The following is a 27,195-nucleotide window of genomic DNA, read 5'->3' as shown; positions in this document are numbered from 1 at the left end:
ACGTTGCAATCCAAGTAATTAGTGTCTATTTCACAATAAGCTTTGATAGTGGGTTGCACATATTGATATGATATACACTGAGTGTACAAATCATTAGGAACACCTGCTCTTTCCATAACATAGACTGACCAGGTGAATCAAGGTGAAAGCTATGCTCCCTTAATGATGTCACTGGTTAAATCCACTTCAATCAGTGTAGATGAAGGGGAGGAGACAGGTTAAAGGAGGATTTTTAAGCCTTAAGACAATTGAGACATGGATTGTGTATGTGTGCCATTCAGAGGGTATGGTAGTAATTGCCAGGAGCAACACTGCTGAATGGTCCACCACCCAAAGGACATCCAGACAACTTGACACAACTGTGGGAAGCATTGGAGTCGACATGAGCCAGCATCCCTGTGGAACGCTTTCGACACCTTGTAAAGTCCAAGCCCCCACGAATTGAGCCTGTTCGAGGGCAAAAGGGGTGCAACTCAATATTAGTAATGTGCTCCTAATGTTTTGGACACTCAGAGATGTTTTTGTTGGGGGTTCGTGTGCCCCTTGGGATGGCACTACCTGCATGCACACATTCTTATTCTACTAATTGAGTTACCCCAAGAAGCAAGTTCATGTTGCAAATTTGGTCCTGATGAAGACCGGTCTATCTGATTAGATCTCATGACAATGAGCGCCCTGCAATGAGTGCATAGATGATAGTTCTCAGCTTACTTTTTTTTTAAACTGCACCGTTCTTTCACAACCAGTAAAACAACTTATGAATAGCACAGATGTATAGCCTGGAATCTGAAACAATGGTGAAACTGAGCATGTCAGTTTGGATGCTGGGTGTGTCTAACAGTGTGCGGTCCTTTCCGATTCAAATTTCGTTCTCCTTCCACACACAGGAGGTTGGGGAGGACGGGCTCGTGGTAATGTCTGGAGCGGAATCAGCGGAATGGTATCAAACACATGGTTTCTATGCATTTGATGCCATTCCATTTGTGCCATTACAGACATTATTATGACCCGTTTCCCCCTCATCATCCTCCACTGTCTCCATCAACTAATAGAATGGGAATTCTGTTGGTCTATTTCTGTTGTAGTCGAATAACGGGAGGTTTTGGAGGTGTTGCTCATGGGCCTCTGTGATGCCAACCACTTTTCATGTGCTCACTTCCACCCAATCTCAACTACACCACCCACTCACAAGGCTGTTCTGCACAGTAGCAACATATTTCTCTTCTGAATCATGTATTGGCAAGGACTTGATCATTCGTGACTTTCTATCTAAAATACTATACAATTGTGCAAAATAGTAACAAGAATGTGAGAAGTAGATTAAACCCTCAGTCAGAGGTGTTTGTTTAAGTGTCAGTGAATGTCCGACTTTGTTTGTTTGTGTGCAAGAGCATGGTAATGGTTGCCACATACAGCAAACAAGGGGAAAACAAGCACTCTAAATAGAGTGACTGCCAGTGGCCATCCTCAGTTCCCCTACCATCGTGTTTCTAAATGTACAAATATTCAAATGTCTTCCCCTCCGTCCTCCCTCTCTCCTCTCCACCTCCCCTTAACCCCACCTCTTCTGAATACGCAGCTTCTCTCCCCCGTTTCCCTCTTTCTGTTCCACTCTCTCGCCCAACTCCTGAATTCTGACATTCTTTCCCTGGCTCGTGATCTCGTCACATGACCTTCCTCAATTGATGACTTTATACAGTTCCTTGCGAAAGTATTCGGCCTCGAACTTTGCAACCTTTTGCCACATTTCAGGCTTCAAACATAAAGATATAAAACTGTATTTTTTTGTGAAGAATCAACAACAAGTGGGACACAATCATGAAGTGGAACGACATTTATTGGAAATTTCAAACTTTTTTAACAAATCAAAAACGGAAAAATTGGGCGTGCAAAATTATTCAGCCCCCTTAAGTTAATACTTTGTAGCGCCACCTTTTGCTGCGATTACAGCTGTAAGTCGCTTGGGGTATGTCTCTATCAGTTTTGCACATCGAGAGTGACATTTTTTCCCATTCCTCCTTGCAAAACAGCTCGAGCTCAGTCAGGTTGGATGGAGAGCATTTGTGAACAGCAGTTTTCAGTTCTTTCCACTGATTCTCGATTGGATTCAGGTCTGGACTTTGACTTGGCCATTCTAACACCTGGATATGTTTATTTTTGAACCATTCCATTATAGATTTTGCTTTATGTTTTGCATCATTGTCTTGTTGGAAGACAAATCTCCGTCCCAGTCTCAGGTCTTTTGCAGACTCCATCAGGTTTTCTTCCAGAATGGTCCTGTATTTGGCTCCATCCATCTTCCCATCAATTTTAACCATCTTCCCTGTCCCTGCTGAAGAAAAGCAGGCCCAAACCATGATGCTGCCACCACCATGTTTGACAGTGGGGATGGTGTGTTCAGGGTGATGAGCTGTGTTGCTTTTACGCCAAACATAACGTTTTGCATTGTTGCCAAAAAGTTCAATTTGCAGTGGTCTGATACTCCTTCCATTTCAATATTAGCGCTTGCACAGTGCTCCTTGGGATGTTTAAAGCTTGGGAAATCTTTTTGTATCCAAATCCGGCTTTAAATTTCTTCACAACATTATCTCGGACTTGCCTGGTGTGTTCCTTGTTCTTCATGATGCTCTCTGCGCTTTTAACGGACCTCTGAGACTATCACAGTGTAGGTGCATTTATACGGAGACTTGATTACACACAGGTGGATTGTATTTATCATCATTAGTCATTTAGGTCAACATTGGATCATTCAGAGATCCTCACTGAACTTCTGGAGAGAGTTTGCTGCATTGAAAGTAAAGGGGCTGAATAATTTTGCACGCACAATTTTTCAGTTTTTTATTTGTTAAAAAAAGTTTGAAATATCCAATAAATGTCATTCCACTTCATTATTGTGTCACACTTGTTGTTGGTTCTTCACAAAAAAATACAGTTGTATATCTTTATGTTTGAAGCCTGAAATGTGGCAAAAGGTCGCAAAGTTCAAGGGGGCCGAATACTTTCGCAAGGCACTGTAACTCGGCAGAAGATAAGAAGTCTACGCGGGGAGCATGTTGACATGGGCACATGCCCGTTTTATGCAAACAAGAACAGGGCACATCGTTCGCCCCATAGAACATTGCATTGACATCTAGCTGCATGATTCTGTACAGTGTGCACTGGAAATGGAACATGGAAGACATCACCTCAACACACACACAATATGACTGACGGTCAAGTGTACCCTGAACCACAGGATTCACCGGTTCATGTCCGTACTGTACTGCAGAAGGTGTGAATCCATCAAATAACTCCATGTATAGCTGAACCAACTATCAGACCCTCCCATTGACCCAGATGGAGTACTCATTAACGCGGTCTGTTGAGGACTTTAAATGCACACTATGCCACATGACACTATTATAGGCTAGTGATAAATGGATTGGAATATCATCTGTTATGTTCAGTAAGAGTAAGATCTGTGTTTTCTTAAATGCATCCTTCCTCTCGTGTCGCTTCTTTCCTGTAATCACTGACCCAACATGAATAAATTGTTGAAAGCGTAACAGAGCCTTTGCTTGCACCAATCTACAAACTGATGAATGACTCTCTCACAGTGCATTGGACATGATTTAAACAGGGTCACACAGTTCCTTGCTGCAGGTGTGGTGTCAACCAGTAATATCACTTATGATCATCTGTGATTAACCATAAGAACAGTGTCACATGGAACAAGTTACAACTTGTCATTGCAAAAGAGTGGCATTAACAGCAGACCAGACCAACCAGATATGTAGGGAAGAGATCTACATATGGTCTATGAAATGTTTAACTCATATTGCCTAGGTAGGGCAAGGTAGCTGTCCTTACCGGTCTCTCGCCGTACCATTGTAGAGGAACAAACTAACACCCTGCGCCAGAGGCAGGGCAGAAGGTGAAACTCAATTTATTGCTCTGAAGTTGTCTACAACATGAACATGGCAAAAGAAAAAATAAATGCTGAGTGCATAGTTTCATGAGACACACAAGATGCTACAATTGGACACCGTTTCTCAAAGAGCACTCAATCGTATATCCTAATGTGCCGTTTTATAGGAATGTACAATGCCTGGAGTCACATTCATATGACATTAATACTGGAGAAATGGTAAAGGCAGACACACAACAATCACAGACAAACAGATAAATGAGCAGTTCTGTTCAGTTATGGCACAGGCTGAAAAGACAATCTCAGAGAGAAACTTTCTGGTGAGATATTGGGATCTATTTTTCCCAAGAGAATAACACTTACCGTGGAAGTCGGGCATGTGGAGTGCGAATATTCCCTAAAAAGAGCCGCGATGTGGCAGGTAGCCTAGTGGTTCGAGCGTTGGGCTAGTAACCGAAAGGTTGCTGGATCGAATCCCCGAGCTGTCGTTCTGCTCCCTGAACAAGGCAGGTAACCCACTGTTCCCATGAAGGCCGTCGTAAATAAGAATTTGTACTCAACTGACTTGCGTAATAAATAAAAAATATATATATAATGTGAAATCAGGGAAGGACTGATTCGCTGAACTATAGGCGGTGTCTGGTCTATCCTAGTAGGTTTCTACACAGCACCTGCCCAGAAGAAGACCAAGAAAGTTCCCCCGTTCGCGTTTTTACCGTATGTTGTCTTTCCAAGAAACAGGAGTACTGGATCTCCAATCTGTTTTCATTAACTAGTTGGTCTTAATTTTCATATCGGATAGCTTATCACATTGTAAGAAAATCGTTATAGGCAAATTGCCTTTTGTTCGGGCGCAATGGAGGCCTATCTGTCACACTTCTGACAATAAAACACCTACACACTCATGACAGGCTACACTGCCAATTTCATCAATACAAACTGAATATGAATACAAAAAGTAAAATGATATTTTAAGTGACAAGATACATAGGCTACTTAATAATATCATTTGCATAATAGCTGAAAAGTCTGGTTCTGTGGAGACATTTTCCGAGAGAACATTTTCAGGATTTCCAGTTTCCTACAAACTCGAGGCGCACACACAAACGCACGCGCGCACAGGTACAAAATAAATACATCCAGTAGCCTACACATGAGATAGGTTGTTACATTGTAACAAGCACACTACAGCAAAGGTAAGAGAAAGAAACAAAGTCAAACCTTTCAGCTTTATATTGGCGGTGAGCTCATTAGCGCAAATCTTCACTGGAGCAATGTAGTCACTGACCAAAATGAACAATTGTTGCTTGTAATAAACTATTTTCCCATCGTAAATCCGGTTATCCTGACCATTGGAGGCTGGTGTAAATCTGTATAAACGGTCTATGTCCTGCATTCCTTCACAGGCGAATAAAAACACCGCAAACCCGTAGCCCCAATGTCGAAATCCCACCCTCCGCACACAGCGACGTTATGATTGGATGGGGACAAGAAAGAAACATTGTTATGGAGAATCAGGAGACAAGGCAGAGAGCAAGCCTTAAGGCATCCCATATCGTCGCATACTTCTATTTTACATGCAGACAGTTATATAACATTTTCTTAATCAAAATGCCACATTTCAAAGTTTTTCACATTACATAATATTTGAAACAGCTCCAAAGACGATTGGGTGATATCAACGGTGATGATTTTTATCTGTATCCTTTTCAATACCATAATAATTTGGGCAAAGTTTAAATTCTTCAGAAATTCTCACTCAGTAAGTCAAGGGTGGCAGGTCACTTCTTAATATTCCAACTGAACCAAATCTACATGAAAAGCAGAGCCTATTTTTCATGGACTGAGAGGCACATTGACAAAATGCTTTGTTAGGACTTTTTATCCTCCCTCGGCACCCCCAGGGCCAGACTACCGCATTTGGGGTCAAGGGGGCCACGGGGCACTGCCAAAATGTGCATTTCAACACATTTTGCCATGGTGCAGAGAAAATCAAAATGCTGTTTCCTAATGCTATTCTACACAGCCATAATTATTACTTTTTTAAAGTGAATTCCCTGCAATTCTACACTTTTTGCCACAGGGCAGAGAAAAAAATGTGCTGCCATGAGACGGAGAACATTTTGCAGTTTTAAAGCCAATTCCTAAAATTCTACACATTTTTGCTATCATTATTTCACCTTAAAATGCTTTAGGGAAACCAGGCCCTGGACTGTTCATTTCCCCATCACCAGAAAGTGGGCCAGCCCTGTGCTGTGCCAACCATCTTCTGTTGGGGTGGCACTGACCCAGCTGCCAGGGGATTGGTCTTGCTCTGCCATTCCATGCAGAATGGTGGGCATTAGGCCCAGGCAGCCAGGGTAGTGAGGGGCACGAGACCTCAACAGAAGAGAGCAGGATAGATGGCACACAGAGTCCTACTCACAGGACCGAGACTGATGGATGAGCCAGGCTGCACTGAACGGGTTCAGAAGTTTGAGAGCAAAGTGTAACAGAACTACCATATTTCAATAGGTAAGGGTGTTTTGAAACAAACCTATAAATTGAAAAACATTAAATGTGTTCCAAACAGCAAGCGGTACCAGAGCGGTAAGGCTAGGTCCAAAAGGCTTCTCAATAGCTTCTACCCCCAAACTATAAGTCTTCTGAACAGCTAATCAAATGGCTACCCGGACTATTTGATACACACCATTTCATTTTAATGTTGGTCAGTCGTTGTCTCTGGATTAGTTCTTCAATTTACGGAAACAATGGCTATTATTGTCATTAGTGTGCAGTCATGAGTATGTTCAGTTCAAATAGTTTGCTTTCCCAATTCAGAGAGTCCTGTGCCTTGTCATGAATTGTGTAAAGCTCTGAAAAAGTTGCCACTGTAAATAGTTTCTGCAAGAGAGTGAAAATAAGAAAATACATTTTAAAATTAGTTCATTTTATTGTTCAATGCGTGGCCACACACATATACAGAGTTCTTTTGCACTGTGCATGATGGGACAGTTAGTGATGATGGTAGATGGGATATATATGGAGTTCACAAGGGTCAAAACACAAACACCTTGTACCGCCATATTGGGACAGCCGCAGGCCCCGGACTCCATAATATCTAACAGCACAAAGCTGACCCACCCGAGTCGACCTCTTCCTAAAACGGCACCATGACACAAAAGTCAGGACTATTTCTTTGAGAACAGAAGGATTAGCAGACTGGTTTAGGAAAACTATACAAGACAACCCCATCCCTCCCCCTGCACTTCATTCCTGTGTGTATTCAGCACAGCTTACAAAAACACAAAATAAAGTATATTTGGGTACAAAAATAAAATCCAAATTAAAACAATAGCAGGGCACAACCTGTCATTATTCCTCCTCGTCTTACACAGATAACACAATACATTAGTCACGGGACACAAAAAGTACACCGCAAAAAAACTGATAGGAAAGAAAACAATCCTGGAGAAGTGTACGTCCATTGACCTGAACCCTATGAGCTACGAGACTCCGATGTGTGGATAGCCTCAACGCTTGGCACGCTAGAGATGTTCTCTTTCTGGGATTTACCCCACATCCCCCTGCCTTACCAGACCAGACCCAGCTAGCCATAGGGCTGACATAGTCCCACCTTCACAACACAGAGGGAGAGGTTGAAACGGGAAACACTGCTCTATACGTCTAAACCAATGGATTTAACTGAGCATGAATGTGTATGAGTGGTTCTCTCTCGACATGTAATGTACTCGTTTCTATCATAAACAGTATATGCCTGGTTATGATGTGAACCAGGGGCACTTTATGTGTGTAGCATCCACACTTAATTCTCACCAACCTCTGGGATCGCTTCTTTATGTTTGGGGGTCTTCTGCCGTTTCTTATTGCCCCCTTTGCCCATGTGTCTCGCTTTTTCTTTCCTTCAACTGCTTTACTTTTCCACCCTCTCTCTCTCTCTCTCATCCTCCCCCCTTCCTTTCCTAGAGTTGATTTTCCTTGGAGACACAGATACAGACAGAGCAACAGAGTGGGAGAGAGAGAGGGAGTGAGTGTGTGATCAGCTGTCCGCCATGCCGACCTCGCCCGCTCAACTCTCTCAGCCAATCTCCTTCCACTGACGGTAGAACTCCACAATGTTCTTCAGCTCCATGCCTGCTGTCGCCACTGCCTGGATTGCCGACTGTTTCCAAGGAGACACAGACAATAGAGGGTAAGACGTCAACTCTTCTAACACCAATGAACATACAACGTATGGTAAAATATCACGGAAGGATGAATGGGGGAGGTCGAACATGCCAAACTTCTCTTAGAAAGAACTCTGGTTCTCCACAAAGATCTTGACCATGGTAAAATGGCAGTATTTTATAACAGGGAAATATTAATAGCAATACTGTACAACCCAAGGGATACACGGTAGTCAGACCAGCTGTCCATACCAACAGTGGTTGCTGGAGAGCCTAAAGAACTGAGTGAGTGATTGTATTTGTGATGTGTATACCTTCATGGGTGTAGAGCGGGTACACAGGTCCCCCACTGAGTGACCGGTGAGAATAGTGACCATACCAGCCGTGTCTTCGTCTCCGTTGCTCTGGGAGACGGTCAGCTGACGACAGCTGTCCACAGTCTTGTATAGATGCCTAGAAATCAGGACACATAAGGAAACAGTTAACACTGGGAAGGTGTTTTACCGCTGGTAGATAGCTTTCATAAATCTTTTACCACTTTTGAAGCATTTGTATAAGAATGCTAAGTATTGAGAGGTGGCCATATGAAGAGACTGCAGAAAGACTAATGGAGGCTCACCAGGCTTCAATGTCCTGGCGTTTCAGCTTGTCCCTCTCAAAACTCCTCCCCGACTCCTTCTGGCAACGTATGTACCTGAGGTAGAGGGGGACAGAAGAGGGGTTTACAACATCAAGTGTCTTTGTCCATATGGGTCGCAGCCTATTCTTAGTTTACTGGATCACAGATTAAGAGTGGGTTATGGTTAGAAACATTGTTTTGTTAAGATCTGAAATAGTAAGGACAACAGCCAGCTCATTTGAAAATTGGTTACGTGAGAGATACATTGATATAAAAGGACCTGTGTATCATTGGCTCTAGCGTTTCTATCTCTTTCTGTCTATCTTTTCATTCAGAGAACTGTCAACTCTACATATTCCTTTTAATGTGATGGGTTGGCAGATTGTGGTTGTCATATATTAAATGTGGCCCACTATATTACCATACGTCACACTTGAGGGTTGAGACAGACATACCTGTTGCCTTTACGGAACTCAGACTCCAGGAAGCGGATACCGTCCCTCGCTCCGGCATTCTCCTTCTTCAGGTGGTCAAGGCCATCAATCACTGAGGCAGATACCAAAGTTAAAACATGATGGTTGACTGTCATCTATTAATTTCATACTCTAACTAGAAAGACAAACTCAGCTTCAGTCGTCCCCTCGGTAACTTACAAAACATAGCCAGCAAATAGCCAATGTCGAAACAATATAGCAGGGCTATTCAACTGGCTGCCAGCCAGACAGATCTGGCCCGTTTATCAATTTAGAATGGCCTTCTGATCAATTCAGATTTCTTTTATCCTGCAAAAAAATCTGATGTTTAGAGCCAAAATGAGCCCTTGTTCAATATTCTCCAATGGGAGAATCTGTTTCCCAGTAGTCCCACCCATTAAGTGCTGTCAAATAATAATCACCCAACATACCAGTTAGCCAATCCGAGCTCGCCTATCGGCTCTTCCCAGCAGATGAGATCACTACACTGCCTGATACACTAGACTAGAGCATGCTTTTCGCTGAACTCAGCAGGGAGTTAACACCACAGACATCAACTTTATCCAATCAACATCTAGCCTGCAACATCGCTTGTTTTTGTGGTCTGCTGAGCATCATGATCTACTTTTACATAATGATGCTTGGTGGCTAAGCAAGGGTAATAATGCTCTCAAGAGAGCAGCCTGTGTTAGCTTAGAGAGGAGATAGTTGCTTTTATCCGTGATTGACGCCACAAGAAAGCCAACACATATCTAGTGAAAATGCTTGATGAACAGTCCGTATCAGATGTTTGTTTTTCATCTTCAATCAATTGAATGGATTTAATTTGAGAGTGCAGGGGAGGGATAAAACAGTTGACGATTGAAAAAAAGTCAATACATTTTTTTTTTCTCTCTTTGATTTCCCTACACTACGCAACTATATTCAGTCATCAGTACAGATCACTCCCGTGATGGCCGAGTTTTTAGATAAACTGAAAGCTATGCAACAAGATTTGAGGAGTTTAAGTCCCCACATAGGTGGTGCAGTTTGTTATAGGGACCCATTCTCTACTGATGCAGGGGGAAAGAGAACTACCCACAATAAAAAAGTTAGTTGACAGATATGACATGAATAAAAAGGTTTCCAAGTTAAACAGAAAAGAACGAAATGAAAAATAAATAGAAAATAGAACAGAATATGATGCTGGTCAACTGAGATATGCCATACATAAAAGGTTTCCTATGAGTAAACAAAAACAAAATATGAAGTTGTCTCTAAAACGGACAGGAAAGTAGAAATGAATGTGATGCAGGTCAACTGTGTTATAAGTACAAATGTGTTCCATTATTTAAACAATTTCATCCACTGAATTAGGCTCATCCTAAAGCACTTAAAATGAACTTTTAGCGACATTTAATTAGACTAAATGTCCTTTATAAGAATAATCCCAAATAAAATATTTGGCCCCCCTGTAAATAACCATTTTCAAATCTGGACCCCATATAGTTCAATAACCCGGCAATATAGAAATCATATTTATCACCATTTTATCTCCATGTAATTCTGGAGAGAAACCTCTAAATAATGACTGCACTCAAACAGACGTATCCACAGCCATGCAGTCCAACACTGGGTTTATTTACCCAGGCAGGGCATGGGGCTGTGCTCACCTGTGCGGGGGATGATGATGATGAAGCAGCCACTGCCAGCCAGATGTCTGAGGAGGTTGAGGTGCTGGCACAGGGCGGCAGAGTCGGGTACCAGGTACGGAGACATGGAGGACTGGGTCTTGGGCTGTTGCAGGCTGCCCTCTAGCTGAGACACCTCCAACTGCAGGGAAGACACATGACAAACTGCTTATTTTGATGGGATGTTGAGGGGATAATACAGTGCCCTCCATAATTATTGGGACAGTGAAGCATTTCATCTTCTTTTGCCTCTATAACCCAAACATTTGGACTTTAAATCAAATCTATGAACTTTTTACTACTATAATTACACAAGTGAATTTGTCCCCAAATTTGTGCAAAAAGTGCTGTCATTTCTAAAATGGTACATCCGATATGGATGAAAATACCCTCAAATTAAAGCTGACAGTCTGCACTTTAACCTCAGTCATTGTTTGATTTCAAATCCAAACTCTTGGAGTATAGAGCCAAAAGACAAAATGCTTCACCTTCACAATAATTACGGAGGGCACTGAACATGTACACAACGCTATGACAATTGTCTCTGGTGGCACAGCCCTTAACCACTGCGCCACCCGGGAGGCCCTGAACATGTACATTCAACATTAAGTAATATACTTCAATGGCATCACCGTAACTATCAAACAGAAATCTAAATGAATTTCACTTCAAGGTTTTGGGTGCGAAAGTAAATTAAGACATATACACTTAGTATACCAAACATTAGGAAAACCTTCCTAATATTGAGTTGCACCCCCCCCTTTTGCACTCAGAATAGCCTCAATTCGTCAGGGCGTGGACTCTAAGGTGTCAAAAGCGTTCTACAGGGATGCTAGCCCATGTTGACTCCAATGCTTCCCACAGTTGTGTCAAGTTGGCTGGTGGACCATTGTTGATACACACAGGAAACTGCTGAGTGAAAAACCAAGCAGTGTTGCAGTTCTTGACATAAACCAGTGCGCCTGCCACTTATCATACCCCGTTCAAAGGCACTTAAATATTTTGTCTTGCCCATTCACCCTCTGAAGGCTTAAAAATCCTTCTTTAACCGGTCTCCTCCCCTTCATCTACACTGATTGAAGTGGATTTAACAAGTGACATCAATAAATGATCATAGCTTTCACCAGGATTCACCTGGTCAGTCTACAGTACATCATGGAAATGGAATGTTCCTAATGTGTTGTACACTCAGTATAGCCTCAGATAGCTAGATTGACAGTGTTTGATTTATGATAGAATGGAATGTTCCAGAAGACAGACCTGTAGGCGGAGCTGAGCCATGTCTCTCATCAGGCGGTTTCGTCGAGCCTCCTCCTCTGCCTGGACTCACAAACCGTGTTGAAATAGATAATACTTTGCAGTTATTGGAGCTGCACAAGTGAAACAAAAACTGAAACTAGAGTGACAGCTGCTGCTTTGGTCTCATTGGTTCATTCAACTGCCGCTCACCATGCGGAACTGGGCCTTGGCCTGCTGCACCAGGTTGTCCTGCTCCGATTGGCTGATGCTGGTGAAGATGCCCGCCTCCGGGTTGAAGTGCAGTACGTTGCATTGGAGATTGGTGAGGAAGTGGCCAAAGCTGCGGATGCAGCACACACGCACCACACACTGAGACAGGGAGAGAAAGAGAGCGAGTGAGATAGTAAAGTAGAGAGAGGGCAGAAAAACAGTGAGGGTGTGAGGGAGGGTGTCTAAGGGAAGCTAGGTGCGTGTACCTCCTGTACGGGGCTGAGGGAAGGTCTGGGGCGGGAGTAGTCGAGGTGGCGGTGTGCCAGGTTGAGGGCAGGTAGGTGTCGCAGGGCCAGGTCCTCAGGCAGCAGCAGGGACTGGACCAGGCCAGGCTGCTCACACTCACTCAGTAGCTCCGTCACCTCAGTGTTCAGACCCAGCTCTAAAATACACACAAAGAGAAAGCAAGACAGAGAGACAGAGAGCGAGATTAAGACGTGACTTGCTCTACAGAATGAGACACACATTTGGAATTTCATCTATGAGAACATGGGTTAAAATAACCAAAGGAGAGGAAAAGAGAACAGATGGAACGAGAAATATAATGTGAGAGGGAGAGAGGAATTTGGCCAACTCAAGCCTCCACAACGGGCTCCCGAGTGGCACAGCATCTCAGTGCAAGAGGCGTCACAGACCCTGGTTCAATTCCAGGCTGTATCACACCCAGCCGTGATTGGGAGTCCCATAGGGCGGCGCACATTTGGCCAAGCGTTGTTAGTGTTTGGCAGTCATTGCAAATAAGAATTTGTTCTTAACCAACTTGCCTAGTTAAATAAAGGTAAAATTTAAAATGTAAACGCAAATTAATAACCCATAAAAAGGACAGGTGATTTTAGTAACTCGCCTGCTTCCAGCATCTTGCTCCCGTCAGGCAGCAGGTTGAGTAGCACAGACAGTCTGTTCCATAGGCTCTGAGAACTCTATAGACAGAGTAAAGGAATTACATTGAGTGGAATATGGACAGTGAAACAAACACCAACAATGATGAAGACTATAAACCCTTGCCCTAAGTCAGCTGATACAAAGACTAACTCGTATTTGACCAATTTGATGCAAATGAGATTTGTCAATGCATACTGTTTGTGCTTCTAGGTCAGTGAAAAATATACCCCCTTTACCTGTGCACACATGAGGATAATGTCAGTGTTGGTTCTCAGCCAATCCACAAACACCTTGACCACCTGGATGAGCCCCTGATTGGTCAGAATCTCCAGTCTCTCCGACAGGGTCTTCTCGCTGTGTACTGATTGGTTGCTGTGCACGCTACACTCTGAATCGGAATCCACCTCTACAGGGAATGGACAAAAATAAATAAACATGTGTTTAATCTACACCCTAGTTTTCTTAGGGGGTTTATTTTTTATTTTACCTTAATTTTACTAGGCAAGTCAGTTAAGAACAAATTCTTATTTTCAATGACGGCCTAGGAACAGTGGGTTAACTGCCTGTTCAAAGGCAGAATGACAGATTTTGTACCTTGTCAGCTCGGGGATCTCAGCTCAACCTTTCGGTTACTAGACCAATGCTCTAACCACTAGGCTACCCTGCCGGCCCAGTACCTCAGATGTACTGTTAGAAAAGGGCATATTTTAGCGATGTGCTGTTACTCAATGGAGTCATTGGGAAAGACTAAAAAGAGACTGGAATTACATAATTATATTGGTATATTAAAGTTAAATCTTTAAAGTCATCATATCCTGCACTATACAAAAACCACATAGTAATCAACACAGCGTCAATGTGTGTGGGCAGGTTACTGACCATTGTCGTTGGTTCCGTTGGCAGTGCCGGGGCAAGCGTCGCAGGGTGAGTCCCCCGGGGGAGGAGGGGTCTCCTGGGAGGGGGTGGTGAAGGCGGCGTCTGGATCAGTGGGGTTGGGTGTGGAGTTGGTGGCGGAGCTGTGGGGCCTCAGCAGCACGTTGCTGAAGGTGGGTGCCAGGCGGAAGCAGCGCTTGGCCTGGAACAGCTGGGATGACATGGCCTGGAGGTTACTGCTGATACTGGGGTCGCTGGGCAGGAGTGGGCCATTGGTGGCCGGAGGGGTGTCCCCGTCTCCGTCCTCCCTGGGATCGGCTTGCTCCTCCTCCTCATCATCATCATCATCATCGTCTTCAGGCTGCACCTCCCCCCGAGGAGGTGTGTCCAAGTTCTCCGGGGTTTCCGAGTCCTCTATATCCTCCAAGTCGGAGCGGGACTCCTGGCTGTTCATGTCCGAGTCGGTCTCCACGTCGAAGGCCGTGCTCCCCTCCTCGTCTTCCTCCGAGGCGCTCTCCCAGGTCCCCTCTGTCAGGTGCTCCCTCCTGCTCTTGCTCTCCTTTCCCAGCGTGGAGGGGGTGAGTGAGGGTCCCGAGGCGCCGTCCCCGGAGTCGGTGCAGCCCCTCTGTTCTTCCTCTTCATCGCTCTCGAAACCCTCGCTCAGGTCGCTCTCGTCTTCTTTGCGGGTGGCGCAGCGGCGGCGGCGCATCATGGAGAGGCGGGCGTACTTCTTTTGCTTCTGTTTCTCCTCCTCTGCCTTCCGCTCACCGACGCCTGCTTTCTGGGCCACGGTGCTCCAGTGGCCAACCTCGTCCTCCTCATGGTCTAGGGAGCCATTCTGCAGGGGCCTCTCTTCCGAGGTCAACGGGTCAGACGGGTCTCTCAACTCAGAGTCGTCTAGGAGCAAACAAATGTCATTATTGTTCCATTCGTTTTTTCAGAGAATTAACTGAGAACATGAGTAGTGTCTAGGCATCATGAGGTAAAGCTGGGAGTAGTTCTCACCTGTGTTGTCATTCTGCAGCGGGGGCACCTGGCTCTCCCCCTCCTCCAGCTCAGCCTGCAGGCGGATGTTGACATGGTTCACCAGGTGGGAGAAGAGGGCCAGCGTGAAGGCTATTGACGCACTGTACTGCTTTGACCCTACACAAACAAGTCAACATGTCAACTTTGCAAACAACAAAACACCATATCCCCTTATTTCTCCCTTGCAGTATGTCACTATCCTCACATGGCTACTGACAACATCCTTTGAGCGTACTGTTTGAAAAGCGAATTGCAAAACAATATATGACATTATATTCTTACTGACCTCCCCGCTTCAGGCTGTGCACCACCATGAGGCAGGTGACCACCATCTTGAAGACAAGTGCGTCGGGGAGCAGGGCGCAGGGCGATTCGTGTTCCTCATGCTCCTCCTCGCTGGGGGAAGTGGCCTCGTGGCCGTGTGGCGGCGAGGGCAGGTAGAACAGCACCAAGTTAAAATCCTCCAGCACCGACTGACACAGAGAGGTCAACTCTGTCTCCAGCAGACTACTCACAGGGAGGAAGAGAGAAATGGTAAGACATTACAAACACGGTACCCAACAGACAATAGAAAGCCCTTTGAAACTGAGCAAAGGGGGTTATAACAATTCAATCAATTGTTATTATCATCAGATAGCTGTGTCATATATGGACCAAATGTTGAGGTTCCTATTGAGATAAATGACTAGGGCCTAAATGGTGAATTGTGAACATCCTAACCTGTTCTTGGGCTGCAGTAGACTCTGCAGGTACATGAAGCTCACTAGAAGTTGCTTGATGTCCTTGGATCTGGAGAGAAAACCATTGAGGAAACAGTAAGGATCTCAAAGAGGACCATCTCAATTCTTGTTCAATGCTGACTTAGTGATTTGTCATTTCAGGGCTGTGGTCTGAGGAAACCAGACTGACCTTTGCCGTGAGGGAGACAGCTTCTTCATCTCCTGTTTCTTCACCTGGTGGTACATCTTAGCTGCTTTATCAAACAGACGCTTCAAATTCCCATAGGCCCCTTCGAAGGGAGTCTCCGACTGTATACTGGTCAAACACAGGAACATAGAGGAGAAAACCATGGTCAGTACTTTGTGGTAGGGGTGTGACGATACCAGTATCGCAATATTTTTTTCCATGGCAATGAAAACACGAAGCAGACCCAACTCTGTGGTCCTTTAAAAACCTGCTGTATGTAAAATATTGTGTGCTATAGTTTGAAAAATAATTTTGACTGGATGACAACAATGTTTCTTTCCAACATCAGGGCTGTTTTCCTAAAGAAGTTCAAATCCGCTTTGTGTTTTGTATCCTTTCCACTACTAACGAGTATTGCAATACTGGTATCGTCCCGGTACCACTTGGTTGCGAGTCTTTTTTTTACGAGTTCTGGCTCTGATGTTGGCAGCTTTCTCCTAACAGACTGGTTTCAGAACCTCTTCCATTTCAAAACATGTCTCCTATTTAAAGCCTACTGAATGTGATCCAAATATGAAATGTTGCAATGAAGATATTTCTCCCCAGCAGTGTGACTACATTGCCCCACTGAGGTAGAGAACAATAGCACAGCTAGAGCTTAGTCTACAGACCAGTCATAGATAGACTGTGGATGTGCTGCAGTAAATCTAGACGTGTTGAAGTCACCTCTCACCAGCGTAGGTAGTAATAGGTGGCCTCCACGTTGTAGAATTTACTCCCCGCCAGTGTACCTAACTGATTGAAAGGCATTCCTGAAAACAAAACATCAAACACTTGTCAGTATCATGGCACACTAAAGACATCGCTTTCCTTTAGCAGTGGCCATTTAATGTTGACTTTCAGTTCGACTGATGAAGCCCTCTCAAAAAGACAGAACGTTTCAAATGTGGATCAGTGATTTCTTGAGACTGAATGCCCTCTCCTGGCCCGCTAACAGTTACTGAATGCCCCCTTCCTGAATGCCCCCTTTGACCAGTCATATAATAAAGCTCAAATCAATAAGTGCTGTGTGAGTTCATCACTATGTGGGCAATATAACAAGAGTGATTAATTTGTAGATGGTGGTGTGGTGTGAGTAAACCGGTTAGTGTAAAAAACTGAGGTTGATGTGCTGTGAAAGGGAGGGGCGGTAACACCTTGTCAACTCACCTACGTGCGGAGTGACAGACAGGGCCTGGTGGTAGAACCGCTCTGCCAGCTGCTCAGCCTCCACCCCAGCCAATTCGTTCTGGTAACGGGCTGCAGAAAACATTCAAACAACCTCCTGTAAACCTCTCCTGTACATTCAAATCAATGTGATTTGGATTTGGGGAATGCAATTCCATGGTCATACAAATAAGGTTGTCTCAAATATCTTTGGTGAGAAAGATTAAGTTTGTATTACCTAGATCTCCCAGGTACACCAGGCAGCGATGGCAGGCCATTGTGGCCCACTCCATCTCCTTAAGGGTGGCTGATACCGGCTTCTTCCGACCTACAATAACAAATACAATCATTTATACACTGTCAATCACAGATACTGCTGACCTGAGTGTGTGTGTGTGTCTCACCGATGAGGGGGTCGGTGACATGGGTCCAGTCAATGCAGTCCTGCATTTCCAGCTGGTAGTGTGACTGGATATAGAGCAGCAGGTGCTGGAAGAAGCCCACGCCGGCTATCAGGTGAGTCCTGTAGGCGCATTCCAGGGCACTGCGACTGTGGATGTGCTGCAGAAGACATGGAGATATAAGACGGGGCCAGGTAATAAGAAGAGATTAGAAATAAAAAAGGGTTGTGTGGGGCATGAGGAAAGATAAAGTGGGCATGTCTGAAAGCTCAGCAGTCACTGTATCAATCAAATGCATTTATAAGGACCTTCTTACATCAGCTGATGTCACAAAGTGCTGTACAGAAACCCAGCCTAAAACCACAAAGAGCAAGTAATTCAGGTGTAGAAGCACTATTGGCCAGAGTCATAAAATTTCCCCAATAACTTAGGGTGTTTTCCCACATGGTCCCTTTTAGCAAATTTGAGAACTCAGTGCGGTTTGCATAATTTTTGTTGTGCCGTGTTAACACTACAAAGGGAACTCAGACCCCTTAAAAGAGCACTCGAAACGAACTGAGACAGTCTCCAGAGGAGGTCGGAGTTCGGTTCACTTGAATTCCGTGCTCCGGTTCCATTTTGTAGGGCAATGCTCCCCAGGTTTGCTTGTGATTACAAACACTACTGCAACACTGCCGTGACCCCTCACATTGGTGCCACAAGTGAGAAGATTATGTGCATGTTCGCGGAAAAATGTGCTGTTTTTGGATATTGTTTAGCGGTTGTCATGAACGCACAGACATTCCAAAAGGTGGAGTTTTTAGTTCAGATTATTTGTTTGCAATATGTGACCTATAAGAGAGTTTCATACACTATTTGATTGTGGGGTTTGAAGTGTGAGAAGACAACATAAGGTCCAAATCTATTCTAGCTCTTAAAGGGGCATTCTACATTGGGTGTAGAATTTTCAATTACAGCATTATTTAATCCGCAGTTATTCATTCATATATACATTTTTTAAACAACTAGGCAAGTCAGTTAAGAACAAAATTCTTATTTACAATGACAGCCTACCAAAAGGCCTCATGCGTGGACAGGGACTGGCATTAAAAATATAGAACACACACACACACATCACAACAGACACCACAACACTATATAAAGAGAACTAAGACACATAACATGGTAGCAACACATGACAACACAGTATAGTAGCAACACCACTTGACAACATACATCCCTCAAAGCAGCCACAAACAGCCACCACTAACATTGAGTGGCTGCTGCCAACACACTGTCATTGACACTGACCCAACTCCAGCCATTTTAATAATGGGAAATGATGTAAATATATCACTAGCCACTTTAAACAATGCTACCTTATATAATGTTACTTACCCTACATTATTCATCTCATATGCATATACTGTACTCTACATCATCGACTGCATCCTTATGTAATACATGTATCACTAGCCACTTTAACTATGCCACTTTGTTTACACACTCATCTCATATGTATATACTGTACTTGATACCATCTACTGTATGCTGCTCTGTACCATCACTCATTCATATATCCTTATGTACATATTCCTTATCCCCTTACACTGTGTTTAAGACAGTAGTTTTGGAATTGTTAGTTAGATTACTTGTTGGTTATCACTTCATTGTCGGAACTAGAAGCACATGCATTTCGCTACACTCGCATTAACATCTGCTAACCATGTGTATGTGACAAATACAATTTGATTTGAATGTACCGTAATTTCTGGACTATTAAGCGCACCTGAATATAAGCCGCACCCACTGAATTATTTTAAAAAATATGTATTTTGTACATAAATAAGCCGCACATGTCTATAAGCCGCAGGTGCCTACCGGTACATTGAAACAAATGAACTTTACACAGCCTTTAAACGAAACACAGCTTGTAACAAAAATAAATAGGCTTTAACGAAACACGGCGTGTAACAAAAATAAATAGGCTTTAACAAAAAATGTTCTTTTTTTTTTAATAGCAGTAAACAGTAGCCTACCAAGAAAGTCATTGGTCACCATCTTCCTCCTCCTGTGCACTGAAACCATCTCCTTCGGTGTCGGAGTTGAATAGCCTCAAAATTGCTTCATCCGATGTTGGATCGTTTTCATTGTCGCTCTCGTCACTTTCCCCCGGAGGCAAATTCCCCGCTGAGCTCATGCTGCCCTCTTCAACACGCAGCAATCCAGCCTTTCGAAACCCGTTGATGATAGTGGATTTTTTGACAATGCTCCACGCCGTCAGGACCCACTGGCAGACTTGACCATAAGTTGCACTTCGCATGCGGCCCGTTTTAGTGAAGGATTTCTCCCCACTTGTCATCCAAGCCTCCCACTGAACACGGAGCACCACCTTAAATGCACGATTTACACTGATGTCGAGTGGCTGCAAATACTTTGGGCCATTTGCTTTTCTTCCCTCTGAAAGCCTTTATTGTCTTTTTGCACTTAGTCAGTTCCTCACGCTGCTGTTTCCAACGTCTTATCATCGACTCATTAAGGCCAAGCTCCCGTGCAGCAGCTCTATTTCCTTTTCCAACAGCCAGATCGATCGCCTTCAAGCTGCATCATATGCATTTCTCCGTGTTTTTGCCATGAGGGTGACAAAATGACTACCGTAATCAGAATGATGGGAAGTTTGAGCGCGATCGATTTACATCACATTATGTGACGGTGCTCAGTTTTTTGGCGCCATGAATCTTATAAAAGCGGGAACAATCCATAAATTAGCCGCGTCATTGTATAAACCGCGAGGTTCAACGTTTTTTGCAGCTCGGTACAGTCACTAGCTGCAGCGAACTGAAAAGAGGAGCAACCCAGGGATGTGTGCACTTTGGGGACCTTTAACAGAATGTGACTGGCAGAATGGGTGTTGTATGTGGAGGATGAGGACTGCAGTAGATATCTCAGATAGGGGGGAGTGAGGGTTTTATAAATAAGCATCAACCAGTGGGTCTTGCGACAGGTATACAGAGATGACCAGTTTACAGAGGAGTTTACAAAGGAGCATTGGTGGCAAATCTGATTGAGGAATGAAAATGGCTTGTTCGAGAGTGCTTTGAGTGAATGTTGGAAAAAATATCTTGATTCCTTTCTAAATATAGCAATCTGAATGCAGAGAGGACTTGGACCACAACATGGATAAAGTGAACTGGCAAAAGAGTTGAGTCCTCATTCAAAGGAAGTTTGAATACAAAGAGAACATAGTTCTATAGCTTCTTTTTTACCACAAAGTTCACTTAAGAGGACGGGGACTGGTTATTTTAAAAGAGGACTAGATGGGAAAACACCCTTAAATGCTGTACCTTCTTGTTGGTCTTGATGACCTGGATGACCTCGTAGTAGACCTTCCTCCACAGAAGCTCCTCAGCCTTGCGACCATAGTCCACAGGGTGGAGAAACATCAGCTTCACACATAGCTCCCTCAACCTGGGCACAGAAGACGGATGAGGTTGGGGTTAGTGCTTTGCCTTTTGCCTTAGTGTTTAGGGCAATGGTTGGAGTAGAGTAAAATGCTTACTTGTTGCGAAGGCTGATGTTTTCAGGCTTGAAGACCTCCCTGTACGATGACTTGCTGCCAATGATGACATCCAGCTTGTGTACCGACTCAACCACTGCCCTGAGCACGCAAGATACAGTTATTATGGCATATGAATCACTGGTAATGATCATTGGAGGAATGAGCAAACTCATTCTTATCAATGTAGGGAGCTAATGTTAGCTAGCTGCTATAACTGGAAACTATCAAATGTCATGTCTCACACTGAGATAATGGTTGACATGACAGCTACCTAACTAGGTAGGTAAATCTAAAGAGGCTTGTGAAATATGGTGTTTCTCCCTAACTAGGCCAGGCTATGCATGTTAAAAGTAGCCAGTCGACATTATTCATGTGGTGATGTTCTGCAAGACGCTTCTAGTTATCGTAGCTGTTAAATAACTAACTAACTCGCTAGGTAGCTAGCTAGCAAACAAGGTAGGCCTATCAGGTAACTAGTACTGTGACAATACTGACAGCTGAAACTATCACAACTAGTTAACCAACTAACGTTATTAAGAGAGCAAGTTGGCACAGGAATAAGTTAGCTAGCTAATAGCACAGTAACTTGTTACTGTACTGTTACTGTTCAGTTGTTTAGAAGCTAACGTTGGATAGCTAATTAGCTATCCGCTCCATAAGTTCCCACTGTGCTACATCTGGTTATTTAAAACACATTATCGAAAATGTCCCACTACTTCGTAAAATGTCATTGTCCTTCGACGAAGGACAGTTAACTAGCTAAAGTTAGCTGATTCAAGTCACAGACAGACAGGTGACTGGATAGTTAGCTAACTAGCAAGTTGAATAGATGGCTAGCTAGTTAGCAAACTAGCTACGGTTAGCTATCCATTTATTTCACTACTGTTAGCTAATGTACAAAAAAATAATAATAATAATACAATTTTAAAAAACAGCCAATGTAATGTTTCCCAGCAAAAGGCATTTAACTCACCTGTATAGCCGCTTGATGAGGAGGACTTTTGCCTCTGGCTCGCTATCCTGCCCAGGTCCACTCATGTTAGCATCTGGTGCCAAGAGTCACACGCTCCAGTCCAACAGAGTCTGCGTTCCCACCCTCTTCAACCTCACTCTTGTCAGGGTTGCTCCGGGCTTGCCCCACCGGCAGTGACAACTGTGTTGACTAGCTAGCTAGCAGCTCTCTCCTCTCCCGCTAGCGTATCTTATGTCGCTTGGCAATCCACCACCCACACTGCCCATCAGTTCGGAACCCGTTTAGGAGAGGGAATGGCACAGTATGTTTGTTAATTCCCGGTCAGCTATCACACTCCGATGGGTTCCTTGTGTTATTCCCCGTTTCAGACATTGCTTCGAGTAAGAGGGCGGCCATTAAACAGCGACCGCCTGAACAGCGCGAGACTTCTCATGAAACGTTCGCGCGGGACCGTCACTAGTTACCACAGCTACAAAGTCATGTCCTCCGCCATGTATACAATTTCTCTTAATTAAAATATGACTTAACCCTAACCTTTACCACACGGCTAACCGTATGCATGACCCCTAACTTAAATTAAGACCAAAAAGAAAAAAAGAATACTAATATTTGTGGCTGTAGAATCTAGTGGACACCTAGCTAGATTGCCAGACAGCAAGTCATTATGATTCATTTGTTTGTGTAGGTTTGTGATCCCTGGCAATGTAAAACGTTTGTATATATATATTTGTGATTAGGGCTGCATGGCACAATAACCGGGTAACCAATGGTTATTGATTAAGATTTTCAGTGTCATGAAAATGAAATAAGAGTCATAACCAATTTACATTAGGCATTTAGCCGACACTCTTATCCTGAGCGACTTACAGTTAGTTCATTCACCGTCCCCTTTCCAGCAGTCAAATGACCTAGTGGCCTCACGGGTGGAATGTTATTCATATTTTTTCATAATTCATTAAAAATAATATGAAAATCTGGTGTTTCTATGTCAAACAATTTTGTGATGTACAGTATATAAAGTGTAATTTTGGGATGCAAACTCAAAATTGAATACATTTAAACTCTTTATCGGACATGGTATAGTGGTATTCTTTTTTTAAGCCCATAACCATGTGTGTGAGGTGTATACTTTTGTTTCAAAGTAGATTTGTTTAAAACCAACAAGAAACACTGTGTGACCCTGATTATGCCCACTGCAGTAATAAGATAGCAAGGTTGGAAAACCACATATCACAGTCATAGTAGGTACATTTTTCCTCAATAAAGTACTTATCAGAAAAGTCAGTTAGTAAGAGGGAAAATAGTTAAGTGTTTGTTCAAAAAAGGCTGTTTTTTCTACACTGAATAAAAATATAAACGCAACATCCAAAGTGTTGGTCCGATGTTTCTTGAGCTGATATAAAATATATTCATAAAAAGCTTATTTCTATCAAATGTTATGCACACATTTGTTTACATCCCTGTTAGTGAGCATTTCTCCTTTGTTAAAATAATCCAACCACCTGAATAATCACTACACAGGTGCAACTTGTGCTGGGGACAATAAAAGGCCACTTTGTGCAGTTTTGTCACACAACACAAGTGTTGAGGGAGAAGCAATTGGTATGCTGACAACAGGAATGTCCACCAAAGCTGTTGTCAGAGAATTTAATGTTAATTTCTCTACCATAAGCTGCCTCCAATGTTGCCATTCATCCACCACCATCACCTCATGTTTCAGCATGATAAAGCACAGCCCCATGTCACAAGGATTTGTTCACACTTCCTGGTACCTGAAAATGTCCCAGTTCTTACATGGCCTGCATACTCACCAGAAATGTCCCCCATTGAGTATGTTCTGGATGCTCTGGATCGATGTGTTCCCGCCAATATCCAGCAAATTTGCACAGCCATTGAAGAGGAGTGGGACAACATTCCACAGGCCATAATCAACAACCTGATCAACTCTATGCGAAGGAGATGTGTCGCACTGCATGAGACAAATGGTGGTCACACCAGATACTGACTGGTTGTCTGATCGACACCCCTACCTTATTTTTAAGGTGTCTGTGACCAACTGATGCATATCTGTATTCCGAGTCATGTGAAATGAAATCCATAGATTAGGGCTTAATGAAAGTATTTCAACTGACTGATTTCCTTACATGAACTGTAACTCAGTAAAATACTTGAAATTGTTGCATTTTGCTTTTATATTTTTGTTCAGCATACAGTTGAAGTCAGAAGTTTACATACACCTTAGCCATATACATTTAAACTCAGTTTTTCACAACTCCTGACATTTAATCCCAGTAAAAATTCCCTGTCTAAGGTCAGTTACGATCACCAATTTATTTTAAGAATGTGAAATGTCTGAATATTAGTAGAGAGCATGATTTAATTAAGCTTTTATCTCTTTCATCACATTCCCAGTGGGTCAGAAGTTTACATACACTCAATTAGTATTTGGTAGCATTGCCTTTAAATTGTTTAACTTGGGTCAAACGTTTCGGATAGCCTTCCACGAGCTTCCCACAATAAGTTGGGTGAATTTTGGCCCATTACTCCTGAGAGAGCTGGTGTAACTGAATCAGGTTTGTAGGCCTCCTTGCTCACACATGCTTTTTCAGTTCTGCCCACAAATTTTCTACACATTGAGGTCAGGGCTTTGTGATGGCCACTCCAATACCTTGACTCTGTTGTCCTTAAGCCATTTTTCCACAACTTTGTAACAAAGTTGCTTGGGGTCATTGTCCATTTGGAAGACCCATTTGCGACCAAGCTTTAACTTCCTGACTGATGTCTTGAGATGTTGCTTCAATATATCCACATAATATTCCACCCTCATGATGCCATCTATTTTGTGAAGTGCACCAGTCCCTCTTGCAGCAAATACCCCCACAACATGATGCTGCCACCCCCGTGCTTCACGGTTGGGATGGTGTTCTTCGGCTTGCAAGCCTCCCCCTTTTTCCTCAAAATATAACTATGGTCATTATGGCCAAACAGTTCTATTTTTGTTTCATCAGACCAGAGGACATTTCTCCAAAAAGTACGATCTTTGTCCCATGTGCAGTTGCAAACCGTAGTCTGGATTTTTATGGCGGTTTTGGAGCAGTGGCTTCTTCCTTGCTGAGCGGCCTTTCATGTTATGTCGATGTCGGACCAGTTTTACTGTGGATATAGATACATTTGTACCTGTTTCCTCCAGCATCTTCACAAGGTCCTTTGCTGTTGTTCTGGGATTGATTTGCACTTTTCGCACCAAAGTACGTTCATCTCTAGGAGACAGAACACGTCTCCTTCCTGATCGGTATGACGGCTGCGTGGTCCCATGGTGTTTATACTTGCGTACTATTGTTTATACCGATTTACGTGGTACTTTCAGGCATTTAGAAATTGCTCCCAAGAATGAACCAGACTTGTGGAGGTCTGCAATTTTTTTCTGAGGTCTTGGCTGATTTCTTTTGATTTTCCCATGGTGTCAAGCAAAGAGGCACTGAGTTTGAAGGGAGACCTTGAAATACATCCACAGGTACATCTCCAATTGACTCAAATGATGCCAATAAGCCTATCATAATATTCTAAAGCCATGACATCATTTTCTGGAATTTTCCAAGCTGTTGGGCTGCTGTCCCATAGGGGTTATTTGGATGGTCACCCCATAGGAGTGATTTGGATGAATACTGATTATTCTGCGTTTATGCTTTCGATTAAAAAAAAGAGGCTAAAAGTAAACGTTTCTCATTGGTTTTTGATTGCTAGACAAGGCGATCTCCGAAGTATCACCTGATCCAGCGTGAACGCCATCATCACATCTATTTCAACAGAGAAAGGTAAGTGCTGTTCATTAATGCTGTTCATTGCGAGTTTGAATCGGCTTGAACTTCTTATTTTGTAGCTAAATGAGCTATCTGTTTTTCCGCGTAGATTTAAGCGTTAGGAATTAAATTAGGCCACTTTGCTGGTTGGCTATGGCTCTGTAATTTGATAACGTAGTGTGCTGGGGTGCGTTTTTCATGACCGACACACCAGGTAAGCAGTGATTGCATTCATTTTAAACTGGTCTGCAACACTAAATGCATAACGTTGGCATAAGTGTAACATACTGTACACTTTAGCCTCTACGCTTCTGAGTGTGGACATCTCCACACTTGTTGTAGATTCCAGAAGACCTAACAGTCCTTTTACGTAAGATTATTGTATAAACGTAATTAGAATTTAGGCTGCTCTACTAAAGTGTGTTCAGTTTGATTAAATGTTTGCTATGTTGCGTGACGGTTTGTACTGAATGACATGTTTCCCCAAAACGTTCAACGTTCTTGAACAAACTTTGAGGTACGTCGCAGACACCGATGCCTCAATCAAGCTAAACACTTTCTTGTCCACTTCGAGGAAAACTACACAGAGCCACCGACGAGAACTGTGTGCCCCCGATCTCTGTGGCCAACATGAGTAAGACATTCAACGATGTCAACCCTGGCAAGGCTGCCAGCCCATATGGCATCCCAAGCCAAATCCTCAGAGCATGTGCAGACCAGCTGGCTGGAGTGTTTACTGACATATTCAATCGTTCCCTATCCCAGTCTGTTGTCCCCACTTTCTTGAAGATGTCCACCATTGTTCATGTACCCAAGAAAGCGAAGGTAACCAAACTGGACAACACCCTGTCGTTCTCAACTAACATCAAGGCGGTGGCCCGTTCCTGTAGGTTCATGCTCTACAACATCCGCAGAGTACGACCCTGCCTCACACAGGAAGCGGCGCAGGTCCTAATCCAGGCACTTGTCATCTCCCGTCTGGATTACTGCAACTCGCTGTTGGCTGGGCTCCCTGCCTGTGCCATTAAACCCCTACAACTCATCCAGAACGCCGCAGCCCGTCTGGTGTTCAACCTTCCCAAGTTCTCTCACGTCACCCCGCTCCTCCGCTCTCTCCACTGGCTTCCAGTTGAAGCTCGCATCCGCTACAAGACCATGGTGCTTGCCTACGGAGCTGTGAGGGGAACGGCACCTCAGTACCTCCAGGCTCTGATCAGGCCCTACACCCAAACAAGGGCACTGCGTT

General features: G+C 43.7%; 1 protein-coding gene across 1 annotated transcript; it reads right to left on the bottom strand.

Moving 5' to 3' along the window:
• Positions 1-6,819: 6,819 nt before the first annotated feature.
• Positions 6,820-22,613, bottom strand: LOC118367455 (nonsense-mediated mRNA decay factor SMG5-like). The gene is made up of 22 exons (XM_035750957.2): positions 22,150-22,613; positions 21,177-21,275; positions 20,962-21,085; positions 17,642-17,798; positions 17,476-17,565; positions 17,241-17,330; positions 16,765-16,843; positions 16,035-16,160; positions 15,846-15,914; positions 15,412-15,632; positions 15,105-15,242; positions 14,106-14,996; positions 13,463-13,632; positions 13,189-13,264; positions 12,551-12,726; positions 12,285-12,443; positions 12,096-12,155; positions 10,818-10,977; positions 9,148-9,238; positions 8,693-8,767; positions 8,388-8,526; positions 6,820-8,069 (listed from the first exon to the last, which is right to left on the bottom strand). Exons 1-22 carry the CDS (start codon positions 22,212-22,214, stop codon positions 7,986-7,988), a joined length of 3,339 nt encoding a protein of 1,112 aa, XP_035606850.1. The 5' UTR covers positions 22,215-22,613; the 3' UTR covers positions 6,820-7,985.
• Positions 22,614-27,195: the final 4,582 nt, after the last annotated feature.

Source organism: Oncorhynchus keta, chromosome 34 (genome assembly GCF_023373465.1).
Source record: "Oncorhynchus keta strain PuntledgeMale-10-30-2019 chromosome 34, Oket_V2, whole genome shotgun sequence".
In the NCBI taxonomy this organism is placed as follows: Eukaryota; Metazoa; Chordata; class Actinopteri; order Salmoniformes; family Salmonidae; genus Oncorhynchus; species Oncorhynchus keta.
This window is presented reverse-complemented; position numbering and strand designations above follow the sequence as displayed.

Coding starts and splice junctions, on each gene's coding strand:
- LOC118367455 (XM_035750957.2), bottom strand. CDS start 22,214: ATGAGTGGACCTGGGCAGGATAGCGAGCCAGAGGCAAAAGTCCTCCTC. Junction 16,844..17,240: donor GTCTGTCACTCCGCACGTAG/GTGAGTTGACAA, acceptor TTTTGTTTTCAG/GAATGCCTTTCAATCAGTTA. Junction 10,978..12,095: donor TGGCTCAGCTCCGCCTACAG/GTCTGTCTTCTG, acceptor TCTTCCCTGCAG/TTGGAGGTGTCTCAGCTAGA.